The sequence below is a fragment of the Pleurodeles waltl genome, chromosome 2_1 (assembly GCF_031143425.1).
Source record: "Pleurodeles waltl isolate 20211129_DDA chromosome 2_1, aPleWal1.hap1.20221129, whole genome shotgun sequence".
NCBI classification, from domain to species: Eukaryota; Metazoa; Chordata; class Amphibia; order Caudata; family Salamandridae; genus Pleurodeles; species Pleurodeles waltl.
This window is the reverse complement of record NC_090438.1, coordinates 405,956,966-405,973,147: the sequence shown is the minus strand read 5'-3', so window position 1 is coordinate 405,973,147 and position 16,182 is coordinate 405,956,966. Positions and strand designations below refer to the sequence as shown.

The 16,182-nt window shown below is 41.4% G+C and overlaps 1 protein-coding gene across 2 annotated transcripts in view; it reads left to right on the top strand.

Moving 5' to 3' along the window:
• The window catches only part of DIAPH2 (diaphanous related formin 2), a 3,364,504-nt gene that overhangs the window by 688,286 nt on the left and 2,660,036 nt on the right, over positions 1–16,182 (top strand). For both annotated transcript variants that reach the window (XM_069213107.1, XM_069213115.1), the window contains one exon: positions 11,056–11,195. In XM_069213107.1, the coding sequence (XP_069069208.1) occupies positions 11,056–11,195 (140 nt within the window). The remainder of the gene's footprint in view (positions 1–11,055; positions 11,196–16,182) is intronic.

The window sequence follows — 16,182 nt, the reverse complement described above, 5'->3', positions numbered from 1 at the left end:
GCAGGCGTACAGATTTCGTTTATTTTGGAAGAAATCTGCTTTCTTATCTTCAGCCCAAGAGTAAATAAACATACATTTACGCTGGAGGAAAGCAAAATGGAATAGTTGGACTTCTCGATAGAAAACTGTTACAATGGATTTAAAATCTAATTTCCTTTCAGTAGGGGGTGCCTCCTGAATATTGTTTTGTATCATGCTCCTTTGCTGAAGGAAAATTGAATGAGTTTTCTATTTATCAACTGACCAGCGAAACCCCTGACCCGTCGCACTCTTGCTGAATATAGAACAATAACAGCACCATTCGAGCAGTCTTCACTAGCCTAATGAGCTTCGAATTAAGAAATACGCTTTTTGTTCTCCTACCTTTGGTGCAGAATGATGTACACTAATTGCTCACGTTGTCTCTGCATTGTCTCTGCATTATTTTTTAAAGATCAAATGGGCACACTGGTAATTTTCATTAATCTCACACAGAGTGGCTAATTAAAAAATCCATTATTAGCCATCCATTTGCTAGTTGTTTCCTTTGTTCCATCTCCGAGCAGGATGTTAATATTAATTAAGTCATTATTGTATTACAGAACTATCCAATATAGCTCAAATTATTTTAGCCTTCAGTAGGTAATTGTAAAAGGGAAGCTGTTTGTTCCGTAGAGCCTATAGGTTGCAGGGTGTTTGGGTGCTGGTGGCTTAAACAATGAGATTTCGCTTCTTTTCCTTTTATGCTTGAGGATCACTCACATGCATTCTTTATTGGTGCATACATTCTACCAGTATTATTGAAAGGGTTCAATGAATATTGAATGCTTGTATTTCATTCCTGTTCACAATCCCAGAATTATCTGGGTGCTCGCAGGCACTTATCTCCTGCTTCCTTTATGTTACACATTTCCTTCTTCATTGTGGCCCATACCACAGTACTAGGAAAATGAATTTAATGTGCTCAACAAAAGTCTTTTATTAAGAGAGGGGTTGGGCTCTCAGACTTGATCGGATAACATATTCTGTGTTGTTCCAGAACATTACATTTTGAAAAAGCTTTAATATATAGTACTTTATTGTGGAAGTGCTCACAGCAGGTCGGTGCACCCTGTCAACATCACAATGAGTGGTGCAGCACCTAGAACGAGACAGTGAGACTGAAAGACGGATATACCCTGCTAGCATTCGAGTTGTAATCAGGGGTGGACAGTGGCTTGGGTCATGAAGTATAGCGTGCCATGCCTCAGGTCTTGTACAGTTGTTTCCGTTGCAGTGGTTCTGCCTCCGCCCCATGTGCTAGGCCCCCGGCTTCCTGAAATGCGCACGAGAGTGGCTGGTCAGTAATGTCACTATTGAGTGGTGAGACGGTGCCATGGGGATGCATTGACGGATCCCAATGTTTTTTCACTGCTTTTATCATTTTCATGTAGCCTGCCAATTGTAGTATACTCACGATAAGAATGAAAATGCCATCTTCATTGATTGATTATCCCTACTCTGAAAGTATGTTACACGTGGGATTTGTCATGTTTAACTCACTTAAATTTATACTGGTTTCTGGAATAGTTCACCTTGCATATAGTGTGGAAGAAGAAAAATCAGTTTTACTGCTAAATTCAATCCAGTCCATTCTAAGTTGAAGCGTAAGAAGAAGAAAAAGATTTGTTGCTCTAGTGAGAGGCCAAAAGGTACAAAAGAGCCCTCAAACAGTAGCATGCTCTTGGGGTAGATAACTTAGTTAATAGACAATCGGTTCCAGTGGGGAGGGGGCAAGTGAAGTCCAGCCCTAGTCCTGAAACCCCTTTATGTTGCAGTATAAGGTTGAGGCCTTACAGCATAATAATCTAGCTATAAAGAGCACTACTATGGACTCACACAAAGTCTTTCAAGGAGAAAGGAGCTCAGATTGATGGTGACCAATGTGACTCATTCTATGCCTCTGAGGACCTAACTGCTGTCTGTGCCACCCATCCATTCTGTGAGGACTTAGCCCCAGGGATCAACTTCAGGCAAAGGAAATAATTTGACTTCAAAACGAACTGTATAAGTTGACCAAGTTATTTGAAAAACCTAATGAGGATCAGCAAGCCTCAAATCACTCTCTCTCCCCCAAAAAGCCTGTTCCTTGTAAAAAAAAAAAAAAAAAAAAAAAAAAAAAGTGCTACACAGACTCTTTAGACAGCAGTCAAAAACACCCCGGATGAGACTGTAGCACAAACATTAAGTCCAGCTGCTGCATCTTCTAGCCTAGCTGTGTGCACTGAAGAATATGGAATAGTCAATCCTTTGGTTCATAAGGGCACTAAGGCCTTTTGGAATTCTGTTTGAGTCTTTGAAAGGAGACCGAATGGGAGTGTAAAATTCAAAGTCTAACCCCAGCAGCGGATTAACCACTTTGGTAAACACTACAGGGAAAGCTGTAGTCAGGCTGAGATCGGTTGAGTGCGGCTTTCCGATTAGGCACACTTTGTAAATGGTGTGCACCCTGCTCTGCTTTTGGGGCTGAATGAGACCACATCTTCCATATCCTCCTGTTTAGTAGCAAAGGCCCCTGGGCCTGATACGTTACCTAATGATCTTTATTTAGCAAATGTAGAAGTTAGGGAATTTATATCAGTTTATTACCAAATGCAATTTTAGCGGGTATGAAAATCCCCAAATCTTGTAATCTGGCAGAAATAATCCTGATATTTAAAAAAGGGGGACAGCAATGACCCAGGCAATTGCTGGCCCATTCGCTTGTTATATGCTTTCCAGAAAATCTTTTGCAAGCAGATTCTTGTCCATCTAAGTGAGTGGAATGTAGATCACAAAGTACTATCTGACCTTCAGGTGGGTTTTAAAAGTAAAACTAATATAGTGGACCAGGTCTTTTGATTTATTTCCATCTACTGGTAGACAGCCATAATCGACGGGGGCAAACTTTGTTGACTTCGTCTATTTGCATGCTACTTTCAACTTGGTCCCTAGAGCAAACCTTTAGAAGGTGCTAGAGGAGATGGACATTCCAGCTAACCTTTTGAATTTACTTACATTGATCCATGCACAAACATCGACGTTGGATCGGTGGTGTGATCTTGATAAATTGACAGAACCCTTCAGTATTTATCGAGGGATTCGGCAAAGGTGTGTACTTTGTGACCACCCTTTTTCATTATATATAAATGGGGGGGAGGGGGGAGTATTTGAATAAAGATGGTTGCGATTCCTCAAAGTTAAGCAGTAGGAGGGTTCTGCCTCCTATTTCCTAATGATACTCTGTTGCTGTCCAAGTCTCCTCAGACTCTGCAACAGTTCTCAGACCACTTTATTATGTTTTGTTCTGAGAGGGGGTTGAAAATAAATAGTACCAAAACAAAGTGTATAGTGTGGCAGAGAGGAACCCTGATAACAATGGAAGTGGGTACTAATACATTTGACCAGGTAAATCACTTTGAAATTTTGGGTGTGAGACTTTCTCACAGTTTAAATTGAGGGTTACAACTCCAGAAGTCCCAAGCAACACGTATTCAGTATTCAGGCTTGATAGCAAAGATTCATAGGAAGACCTTTTCTAGGAGTATGGCCCCAGCCCTAGAAATACATAATAGGAAGGCTTTGGATGCAGCTCTTTATGGCTATGAGCACTGGGGCTTTAGTAACATCCAGCTACTTTAGCTAAGAATACGTTTCTGAGGTCAGTGTCAGGTCTTATGGCAAGCACCACAATGGTACCCTTCTGTTTTGTCCTGGCCGATAGATGAGTTCAAACTAAAATTGAGTGCAGAATTCTTGATTACTGGCACCAACTGTAGACCACAGTAGAGCTAAGATCTTACTGTGTGGGGCTGAAAACTTCGATGTCAACAAGCTGTGTATGTGAAATCCCCCAGCTAAACACTTTATGCCTCCTCTTGGGAAAATTGGGCCTCTTAAGATTTGGGCATTTCCTGAAGAGTTATGTACAGTGTCAAAGATCAGACTCAAAGAAATTTATTGGGAATATGTTATTTCTCTAACAAACTACTCCGGCAGTATCTCCTTGGTAAGGGACTTTCTTGATATCAAACCACTGCCTTGATATGTATCAGCTATTGATGAACTTACCCTGCCAGTAGCACAAAAACTGTATATAGAGTTTAGGTCCCTCCTAACACAGCAATTTTGTAGCAAATATTCCAGAGGTACTGCTGAAAATTATTTATTCCCAGGTTGCTGAGAGTAAACGGAATCACTGGAGCATATACTGTTCTTCTGTTCAGCGTACCGTACTCAAAGATCTAAGTGGATAGTTTCTCTATGTAGGAATTAAATGTCTAGATTCCTCTTTTTTGTATGGCTTCAGAGCACTAAGTCTATTCAAGCAGCCAAGGTTACTGCAGATAGTTGGCGAATTCCCGAATAAGAACTGGCTGGTAATTAAAAGCCAATTAAAAAGCCATACTTTGTTAGTCCCAGTCACTTTTTGTCTATTTGCTCATTGTTGTTTCAGCGCTTTATTTTATTTTGAATCCTGTTGTTGACTGAAATTTAAATTGCTTACTTGCACTTTTTGCGATTTTGCACTGTACTTTAAATTGTTAATGTTTTGAGCTCTAAGAAGCTGATTGCTGCAGGCCATATTATGCATCGCCAAAGTTTGCCAAAACAATTATGTACACTACTGTTAACAAGCATTTTGTGCTGATTATCGTAGGAAAATAATCCCTCCCATAGCTGCTAGGTTTACAATGTTTTAACATTTATATTAATTTTAATCAAATTATTTGTTTTGCATATCTTTTTCTGATTTATACAAGTGCCACAATGCCTGTTATGAAACAAGTATTTTAACATGTGGAGTACATTGTTTGTATTTGTGTTGATGGTTTTTATGTGTATTGTTACGGTGGCCGGCGCAAAACAGCTGGCCAAAGTAAAATGCACATTTTAGAGCATCGAGTTAAGCCACTGCTCCAGTCCTCTGCTGCCAGTCGGCAAGATGTTTTCTAAATATATTTTATGGCATTTCCACTTGGGTGGATGAGACTGCTATTTCATCTGTTCAACAGCTGAGTTTTAGGTCCCAGGACCTGGTTTAGGTGACATTTTGATCCTGCACACTCCTCAAAATAAATGCCTCTAAGTGTAAAATACATGTATTTTATGGGATGCTTGGTAAACTTGTCTTTAGTAGGTGATTAGTGGAGGTTACTTTAGCAGGAGTCAGGTATTGGTATTCACTAGGGGCCTTGGAAGCTCAAAATGTAAATCCTAAATCACATCTCCCAACAAGTAGCAAAAACAGGATGTGTCGGGAGGGAGACTCAAAGGAAAATAGTAAACAGCATGTGACTGCTCTTAAGCAAAGTAGAAGGCAAAAAGCCCCCCCCCCCCAACACATTTACAAAGGGGTAGAATATGAACCTTTTAAAAGTATCAATCATTTGCAAAGAGCCAAAGGTAAGATTTTGAAAATGTTTATTTTATGGAGGCAGGGTCTCTTTAAGCAATTAGGATAGAACTGATTATTATTTGCATTCGGTATAAAACCTGTGGAGCACTGATTAGATGCTAGAACCTCACAATGTTACGTACTCCAGGGTCACAAGGTAGACTGATCTAGAACAAGATAGAACTTATATCATGGGCAAATAGGTATATGTTGAAATAAAAATTATAGAAAATAGTTTTAAAACATAGTTTTGTGGCTGATGGTAACTGTTAAAAAAAAATCATGGTTTTGGCCAGACTGTACAGATCCAACCCTAGAGAATGTCAGCATTACCTATGGTCAACAGTCATCAGGTGCATTGCTTTTTTTAAAACTTAGTATCTTGTAGCCTCACTTTGGAGCTGCTGGTATGGAAAAGTCCTATGTGTGGTAAGAGATGTGTACCCCTGCCCTGAGTGCTTAACTGTACTGTTGTCTGGATCCTTAATGCTCATTTTTTGTCAAAGGCGAACACGGATCGTAGATGCTCCCCATACCATAGGCTTGTCTCTCAGATTGCTGCCTTTTTAGGGTCGAGCCTGCGTTGCATGCACTCGCGCATGCGTATCGCAGCAAGACGCTTTAGTATTTAGAAAAGGGCTCGGAGCCCTGTCAACTTCACGTCAGTGTTTTTTATTGGTTCGTGGGCTTGCCTAATAAAATCTGCTTGCTTTCATTAGTCGAAGGCACGCATACGTCATGCCTTTTCCGGTGGCTAGCCCTCCTCAAGTGCAGCGACCAAGTACAGAAAACATGCGAGGCTCGCTGTTTTCTATCGGGCTTGTGGACTTCTTTTTCTCTAATTTACGAGCGCGATCTCGCTTGGCAGAAGTCGAGCGCTTTACATAGTTAATTTCACTTTTTCAGTTTATGTACATAAATGCACTTTTGCCAGATAGGTGAAAAGTCGGGTTAGGAGTTTACGCGATCAGCTCTAACATGAGCAAATGCGAGACCCGTTGCATTGTAAATGCTTGTTGGACTTGGAGGGACAACCAGGGTGCTGCTCTCATTGTGGCAGAAGGCCACTGGGCTTCGCCAGGACTTAAGCAGAACAACTCCACTGGTTGCAGCATGTCATGTGGTGATCAGTAGTACTGAGCAGGACCTTTTTCTTTCCCTGTGTCCTTGGACTCACTCACCTTTTTAAAAGTTCTGCTGCTGTGCATTTAACTTACCCCTGATCTACATCAGGTACATGTCAAATGGCATGCATGATGGAAATGTGCAGAGTGCATGTGTGCTTACCTGCTCACATGATAAATGGTACATGGAGGAGGACCTTGGTTCCATTTTGAGAAGCCCAGGCCTGCCTGGTAAAAAGATGAGGAGTAGAGAAATCCCCCCAGACAGATTTGTGTATTGCTGCATTCCTGTAAGCTTGAAGTGATGGGCATTCGAAGATGGGCGAGCCAGGCTCTCTGTGTGCATTTCAAAGGGGTCTTTGATTCAATGAAAGATCACAAGGAAGGTGTCTGGGCACATCTCCAGAAGAGAGAGAGATAGGGCTGATAAGGGAATAAAGATTAGGGCTGGGAGCCCAGGTTTAAACTTTTGTTGCACATATTACTATGGCTGACATCCAGGTGTGAGCTCTAGTAACTCTCATAAATCTTGTTGTGGGTTAATCAGCTTAGGAGTCCTGGCTACTGTGACAGATCTCCTTCTGGAGTAAGAAGTATGGGGAAAGATGTCCATTTGAAAGAAGCAGAACCCCAACTAAGTTAAAAGACTCAGACACTAAATTACATTTTATGCCTGGAAAAGGGCTGTAAGTAGGGCAATTTGAGACCCCAAATGGTGTCATCTGCTGAGCAGTCAAATTGGCTGTGTGAGGAAGAGAAGTTATGAAAGACCTCTGCTCGTGACCCAGACTGGGGGCCCTGGCCTACTAGGCCCCCTGCTGGGTGAGGGAACATCTCCCAGGGAAACCAAGACCACCTTCTCTGGAGCACCAGTGCCTACTTGCTCCCCAAGATCAGAGTGCCCTGTGAGGAAGAAAACAGCAGTGGAAGGAACAAGTCCGGGGGGATGCCTTATCATGAGGGCCACTGTGCAAGGTGTGAAGCATCCACTCTTGCACCAGTTGGGCCATAGCCCATGTGCTGGATTGATTCAGTGACTCCTAAGTGCTAGGAGAGGCAGTCGTGAACTGAGCCGAGGAGTGAAGCTTATGTGGACGGGGCCGAGCCTGCACAGCCTCATGGTGGACGGCCTAATGTGACAGAGAGGGGGCCACCATGAACATCAATTCTAGATAAGCATGACTGGACTTCTGAGTGCTGTATGCCAGGAAGGGCCACTGGAGATGCTGAGGCCAGGGGTTTGGGCTGTCACCTGGGACTGAGAAACTGCTGCTGTAACCACGGTGGATCCAGCCCGCATGCTGCAAACTGCACCAAAGAAAGCACAGGTATCAAATGACCCCATTGAAGCCCTGTCAGAGCAAGGAGATCACCCGACCCTGCGAGGGGAAGTGTGACGTACTGTGTGATCACGAGAGCAAGAACAACCCCAAGCGCTAGAGTCAGCCAGAAGAGTGGCTCAGAGGAGAGAGCCTGCGCATGCCGGGTGCTGCTGCATTTCACCACATGCAGCCCAACTCTGCCGACCTGGAGCAGGACTGTGCTGCGCCACTGAGGGGTTCCATAAAACCAGAGTGGGTAAGCCATGAACTGGGCCTTTGGGACCCCAGGGAACATACTGCAATTGTTTGTGAGACCCCATAGACTCCTCTGACTGAACTTCTGAAAAGTCAGAGGGGACACCTCTTGAGGTTATATAACCTGAGCGGCAGAAAGAGGTCCCCAGTGACTGTATAGTGCATGTATCAGGTTGGGGCTGTTACAGCCTGGCCTCACACAGGCACAATACATATCTGACATTCTGTTTCAGGCAGTGCAGCATGCAAGGTAATGGAGCTTCAGGGCTTCTCAATTATACACAAAAGATCCACCTCTGTACATTCAACCCTATCCTGACATCATTGAGTAGAAGCTCATGCACCTGGAACTTGCTGCTCTGCTAGACTAGCAGGAGTTAGGTGACAGAGGAGTCAGAATTCAAAGAGTGTGCACTTTCATGTCAAAGAGGAGCAGTTATGTTTTGTCTTTGTACAAGGGTGTGTTAGTCTGCATGCCAGAAAGTGTTGTGTGACTGTCTTTGTATGTGTGAGCGCATGTTTGTGTGTGTGTATGTGTGTGTTCAAAGTGTTTGAGGTGGGAGGTATTGGTTAGGAGTTGGGAAGCACAGCGTGTGAATTTGTGCCCCACAACTAAGAAAGTTCTCAAGATCTGCTGAAGCATATGCCTCAAAAAAGAGGAAAATATGCTGTCATCTCAGCTTCGTGGCAATATGATTAAAATATTACATTTATAATAAAAATTAATTAACCAATGCATACAATTAAAATAAAACTTTATCAGTATTTCCTATCAGGCAGGTGTACGCAGATTGAGATACCTTTTTAGCTTAAATGCACATGCCGTACGATGCAGCCAGGAGCCGGCATACCAACCACTGTCCCAGTAATGAAGGGTCAATCAGCAGCACTGATCTACCCCTCCAAAGCCCACCAAATGGACACACCAAACCCATCTCTGCACTCTCCTCTGCTAAGTCTCCTATCACCTCGTCTAACTCCCTTCAACAATCACTTTTGTTGTCCAGTGTGTAAACACAAAACAATTGCCAAGTAACCACTTACTTTCTAAATACAACAATTATAATTGTTATGTGCGCACACTCTGCTGATTGGTCTGCCTTACTTACCACTGCTCCCCCCAACCCCTCACCACCCTCCCCTTCAAACCTCTAGTTCTGCCTACTTTACCCTGATGATGGAAGCTGTGTCGGGAGCAGAAAATGATGAATGCAACAGCGATATACCAAAATGTGAGGGGGCCCTAGGGGTGTAGCAGAGGCCCACGCATCCCACGCGTTGTGGGGACCCCAGACTTGTCCAAACTGGAGGGGGCCCCCCTTAGCCCATACTGATGTGAGTGTGGGGTGGGCCTTTAGCATATCTTGCAGGGGCCCCCATCGTGTTTAGTTACACCACTATGCCGATGGCCCGCCACCCCCACTTGAGTAGGAGCTGAGGGGGCCTCCTCCAGTATGGGTAAGCCTCCCTTCGCACCAAAGGGGGTGAGGGGGCCTTAGTAACGCCCCTGGAAGGCAAGAAGAACCCAGTTTCCTTGGCCTCGCCTCTGCAAATATACAGCTGTGAGTGGCAAGCGGGTGGCACCAGGGTTCAGTCCAATGGTGTCATCAGCAGTCGGTTACTGTACCGCCTTACCAAACATGGCACTTGGTGAACCCTTGCATGCACATGCACAGGACATACTACATTATTACAATCTATTGAATTAACTATTGAGCACAAGTGTAATGAAAAAGAAATTTCTCATTTAAAAATGTGGACAACGAAAACATGGTATTACTGTCGTAGTTATCGTTCTGGTTCTCGTTTTTACTGTGCTGTGCATTACTGCTCCAAGATTGAAGTATTAACAGCCAAAGACCAAAAAGAAAGTTTTGTATTCTACGGGGCCTACACAAGACATAATGCACATCTCAAAGGGCTGTTTGTATAATGCCGAATCAATTTCAATTTCTCCTGCATGTAGAAGAAAGCCAGTTATTTAAGAGCCTATTGATGGGAAGTGATACACTGCGCCGCACATGTCCGCGCGTGCCTCCCGAAAGGCAGCAGCGATTTAATCTCTGATGCTCGCGCGAGGACAGGTTTAGCTGCAGGTTGATGGCATCTCGCCTCGGAAGGAAACCGTTATTTTTTTCAGCTGTGGCGAGGGACGCTATAGAAAGCGCGAGAAGAAAAGCATTCCTTCCTCGAGGTTAATAATGTCGCAAGCACTTCTGTAAGCACTTTTCTTGCCCACGATCTCTCTCAGTTGTTGCTCTTGATTTGCGCCTCAACGTGTGTAATGCAGCAGCACCAACCAAGCTCGACTGACTGCCATCATTAAACCTTTATTGCACTGTCAGTCATTGTCTCCGCAGTTATCAATACTTAAACAGCTGCCAGGATTTGAAAGACATGCAGATTTTATGAATAATTTCCTTACTGGTTTTGTTCCCATCAGAAAAGCCAGCAACTTTAATACTTTCTCTTTCTTTGGCTTACGTTTTTGTCTTTCCACATTGTTTTCTGAGATAAGGCTCCTGTGTGGGTGTATAAAGACATGTTTTGGTGAACACAACTGAATGTGGAATGAAGCAGTCAGATGACCTCCAAACGTTGTGTCTGACAGTAATTTGTCTCCTTTTGAGTTCCTTGAGGATGGTTTTGATCGAATGAAAATCAGGCCCTACGACATGCACACGGGAGAAAAGTCTGGTTGTCACTTATACAAACTTACAGAAGGGTGGTGCCTCGACTGTCAAACCATGGGCATGTACAGTGTTGTATCTCACACAGACATAAACTAATATATTGAGTTCTTGTGCAGCAACTACTAGTGTAAGGACTGTGATGTCACACTCTGGGATAATGTGCAGCAGTTATAAGAACAGTGTCCCTGAATCCACCGCACATCACAATCAGAGGATGTATTACTGTATATGTATTAGATTGAACTGATTTCTGTTTTGTTTTACAGGGCGGCCTCAGGAACAGCAAGCATGAGTTCACGCTGTCGTCACAAGAATATGTCCATGAACTCAGATCTGGGATCACTGAGGACAAGCTGCTGAACTGTTTAGAATCACTGAGAGTTTCCTTAACTAGTAACCCTGTGAGGTATGTTCCATAGTTGTAATGATCAGTAGTAGTTTTAATCCTGATATTGTACTAGATGTTTCCAATGTGCAGTCGATCAATATTTTTAAAGATCTGTGTATGAACTCTTGGCCAACTGACAATATTTGAAACTTTGCTTCGAGGATTAATTTATTTGCAACAAGCGTATTGGCAAGCTGAATGTTCTCATGGGTGAAACATGGACCAGACCAGTTATTCTCGAAATAGCAGGTTACACACAAGTTCACTTAGAGACAAAAAGTGTAGATTTCCTGTGTTGCTGCAATGACAATGATATAATCGTTTCAGAGTATTAACATAGATCTTAAGAATTTGTAAATTTTCATATTGTGCTTTAAATTGTTTAGTAAATCTGAAAAGATTAAGAGGAAAGTTTCCGTATAGATTTATTAAAGTTATCAGTGAATTCTTATGCATCATGTGTTGTTCATCTAGACAAATGGGGAGTGTAGAGAAAGCGGATGTAGAGCAGGGAAGAAAATTATTTTCAATGCTATTTAGGTCACAGTCCAATGTTTGTAGGATGTGGATCGTAAATTGATTGGTTTGGCCCCTGCCAAGAGGGCTGTTATCAGGACAACTGGTGGCCCTTCCTCAATGAACAGTAATCTAATCACTATACAAAGGAGTCTTGAAGAAAGAGCATATTTTCACTTCTCTCCTAAACCTATTGGTAGATTTGCAGTCCCCCTACATACAGTCTTAGGTTGTTCCATGGTATTTAGTCTCTTCCCACTTGCCTTTGCCCACAAAGCCGTTCTCCTTTGACTATTGCTGGTGTGGTTCTATTATTCATAATTGATCTACAGCTGTATGCCCATCTATAGTTACAAATACGCTTCCTCGAATAATTTGGGCTTCATGTCCTGTACAGCATCTCAGAGGTGAATCCTTGGCTCACTGCAAGCCAGTGCATTGTTTCAGTTCATAGTCGAAAATTAAAATGCTTCGATGTTGAGAGGAAAGGCACTGACAGGCAGCACTCTCAGCTTATGTCTCTGATGGGGAGAAGGACAGAGTTGCTTCAAAAATAAAACAAATGTCAGAATTTCTGAAAGGAGAAAGTCGCACAAATGCTATCTCGCACAAGTGGGCTAAGCAGAGAAGATAACTGTGCATGGTTTATCATGAAGAATGAATTTCAAGGTAATTCGTACATTTAAAGAGAGTGTGATTTTGTCTTGATATTTCTACAGTATTGCTTTTCAGATATCCCATGGGATTTGATTAGATTACACAGAAAGGTCAGCGGCGTCCCATAGGTTCACATATACCACATTCAAACATACAATTGTAAAACATTTTCCTTGTTTCCACTGCTGCAAAGCCTGCTGTGAGATGTACAATAGTTTACGTTTTGATTTCAATTTTAGATGAAACCAGCAGGTTGAGTATTTATCAAATTGTTATAACATTTTACTGTGGAAACGTAAAATATGATACAACATGATCTGTAATAGGGAGTGTAAAGCAACAACTGTTAGCAAAATAGCTGGCAATCCTATTATAGACTGCATGAAGATACTTGAACTTTTAAAAACGCCTCACAATGTGTATTAACACAATTTGCTCAGTAGAAGCATTTTTGGTAAACTTCAAAAAAAGAAAAAGAAGGGGAGGAAGGGTGATTTGTGAACTATGGGGCTCATGGGGTGTCACAAAGCGTGTGAGAAAGAAGGCTCACAGATCACAGAAGTAAAAAAAATAAAAAAAATTATACTATTCATTGGGGCTGGTGATTCCTGTCTGCTGTGTGTACTGTAGAGAGGCTGTGAACATGGCCAGTCCAATTGATCACATACATTATCCAAAATAATGAGTAGTCTTCGACAAATGTGTAATGCCAAGATAGGGGCCAGACCCGCATTTGGTAGATGGATTTTAAAATGCATTCCTTATAAACTAGCTCAATTGTTTGAGATCATGACCATGAATTGGACATATTCCAATTCACCATTAGTCAAAAATCCTTTACTTCTGCATTGGGAAACCTTCTATATATTTTAGCGAATCTAGTCCATTTTGTTAATAGGGATGGAAGATAGCTTTCCATTTTCCCAGATAATAGGCAAATGATTCGTGGAACACTTAAGGGAATTCCAATGGTGAAAATGAGATTTGTCTCTGGATTTTTCGGTCTTAAAAAAAGAATAACCAACATGCCACACCCAAATGCTGTCATTTCTCACCTATCCGTTTATTGAATAAAATATGTGTGGAAATACGTGTTGGGCTTATTAGTTTAGGATGTGCAAAATACATTTTAAAACATACATTTTGTGTGGGTTAATTTCTGTCACTTTATTCATCACAAAATCTTCACATATATTGCATTGTAGTCCTTTTTTCCTGCTCACTTAGACAGTATTTTAATTTAATATAAGAAATGCATCACCTGGAGAGGAGAAGCACAGGCTGTGGATTCATTGTAGCAGCAGATATGCATAGGTAACATGTTGAACCATCACATAGCCAAAGATTTGGCCGTTGAACCCCTATTGGAGGTGTTACAAGTGTTCCATTGTTGATTGTTCCTGATGCAGCAATGATGCCACAAATACAATGGTGTTATGAGTAAACAGAGAACCTGATCTGGAAACGGTTTTGGACATGTAAGTTACTTTTGTCCTCCTAAATAGTCTCCTGATGGAAATTCTATGATCCTAATCTAATGGAGTTTGCAGCTCACATGTTGTGATTTACTTTTGTATGAGACAATTTCCTGGTTAGTGGATTGTTCACCAAAGTAAATCTGTGACAGAGGCATGGAAGAAACCATTCTTTTATGGTTTCCCAATAAAATGGTTCTCATAATTGTGTGGGTTTTCACTATTTGTCTCATGATTTAATTTTTTCTCTTGCACGTTAATTATGTGAGTTGCTGATATTAGTCCCTTTCTAGGTGAGAAGGGGACCCTTACATTCCTATATTCCATGTGGATGTACGATCCAAAATGGATTAGAATGTTTTCACTGTGAAGACATATAGATGGTACATGTGTGTTTTTTTCTGATTTGCATCTAGCATATTCCAACAGATCCACTGCAGTATGATTAGTTGGCACAATTTCACAAATTTCCAAGGTATACTTTTTAATATTATTTTTTAAAATTTACAATAAATGGAAAAATCTTCACAAAACTTAAACTTAAAGCTCTGATGCTCTGCTTTACAGATTTCCTGTCAACTTTGTATATAGTTTAGTGTGATCTCAGAATTTGAATTGTACTTTTCTGTTGTGGAAGTAAGGAGGGACCCGTCCATTCTAGGGTAACCTAGTAACTTAAGTATAATATTGAATAGGTTTAAATCCAAGTAGTGAAAGCATTACCACCAGGTGGCAAGGGAATAACATTCCCAATTAGTTTACAAGATTTGATTGTTTTGTGATTACAGGAGAAATATCTGAAAATGTGAATTCATCTGCAAAGGAATACTCACATTAATGCATTCCATTCTTGTTAGGAAATCTAAAAGTATTTCCTCAATGTTTGAGGTTTTTTGCAGTGTTGCATCTGCAGCACGTCTGTGCATATTCTGATCAATCTCCTAATTAGAGTATACACGTAGCTCTGTGTCTTCAACTCTTTGCATGTCAAGTTGTTCTCTCTTGGTTGCACGCCAGACATAAATCTCTGCTTCGCTGGCAAAGTACTCAGTGAGAAAATTAATTAACGCAACTGCGTACTCAGATGTCTAATTATTCTAGATTTTGAACTTGACTCTATGTAGAACTGTTATTATCTTGTAGGGATGAAAGAACATTGCACACTATTGGAGTCACAATCAGTCACACACATGAAAGTATGCCTTACTGGAAGAAGGGCATGCCTTTTCACTCCACTTACCATTGAGAGGTCTTGTAGTTTATCAATGGATGGTCATCTGTCTAAAACTAATACTGATCCTCAGAATGTGGTTTAGGAGATTTTACTTTCCCTTGCATTAGATGAGAAACAGCGAGGGAGACGATATGTCAATGAATTTAAAAATCTCATTGTCCATTGGGCCACCTTTGTAGGCTGGAACAGAAGTATCTTAAGGCCTAATTGCAGAAAATGCTTAAACTAGAGATTAATACATGAGGCAGGTTAAATGTGCTAGGGAACAGATTGTGCTCAGTTTAAAAATAATGCGTTGGCGTACTTGGAGACCTACATATCCTGCACTGCGGGAGAATTAAAAGGAGATCTGCGGTAGGTCATTATTCAAAAGTTGGCCTTTAAATGATACATTGACTAAATGAAAGCAGAAGATTAACTTTCTTTTTGATATTTAAACTAAATAAAGGTTATTATAATTGTGAAAACTAGACATGTACTCCATGTTTTCCACAGAACATGCTCTTCCTTGCTGTAGTATGCAAAAATAATGGACAAAATGAAAACAGACAAACACAAGTACACACTCAGTTTCATACACATGCAAAAGTCTGTTTGACTGGCATATGCATAACATAAATAATCACACACTGTTTCTCTTTTGCTCTCCCTCTTTTGTTTATTGTCACTCTCATTTGTTCAGATAGCCTTCTTCCCCACAGATTAATAATTCTGGCTTGATCATTTGCTGCTGCCAGAAATATGCTGCAGTCAGGGATCATGCCTGCACAGCAAGCACAACAAAAAATACACAAATAAAGTTTTGAGTAAGCCCCTTTCAGCTGCATGGCTTGTTTGAGAGAACTCCTTTCAACCACTGCATGTTTCACGTTTATTTTTACATGTTGAATCTTCCTATGGCAGTGTACAAATATTTTCATTTTATAAAATTTAACAGCTAATAAAATAATCATCCTCTTTCAAGCTTAGAACAACAATTTTACTACATGACTTATAATATGTACCTCTTGGAAGCTGGCGGAGATGTGTTTGCCAGTGCCAGAAATAAGCAAAAAGCAAAAAGATTACCTCTTCCTTTACAGGCGGGAGTCCTGCTACCTCATGCTAGCACCTGCCAAATACA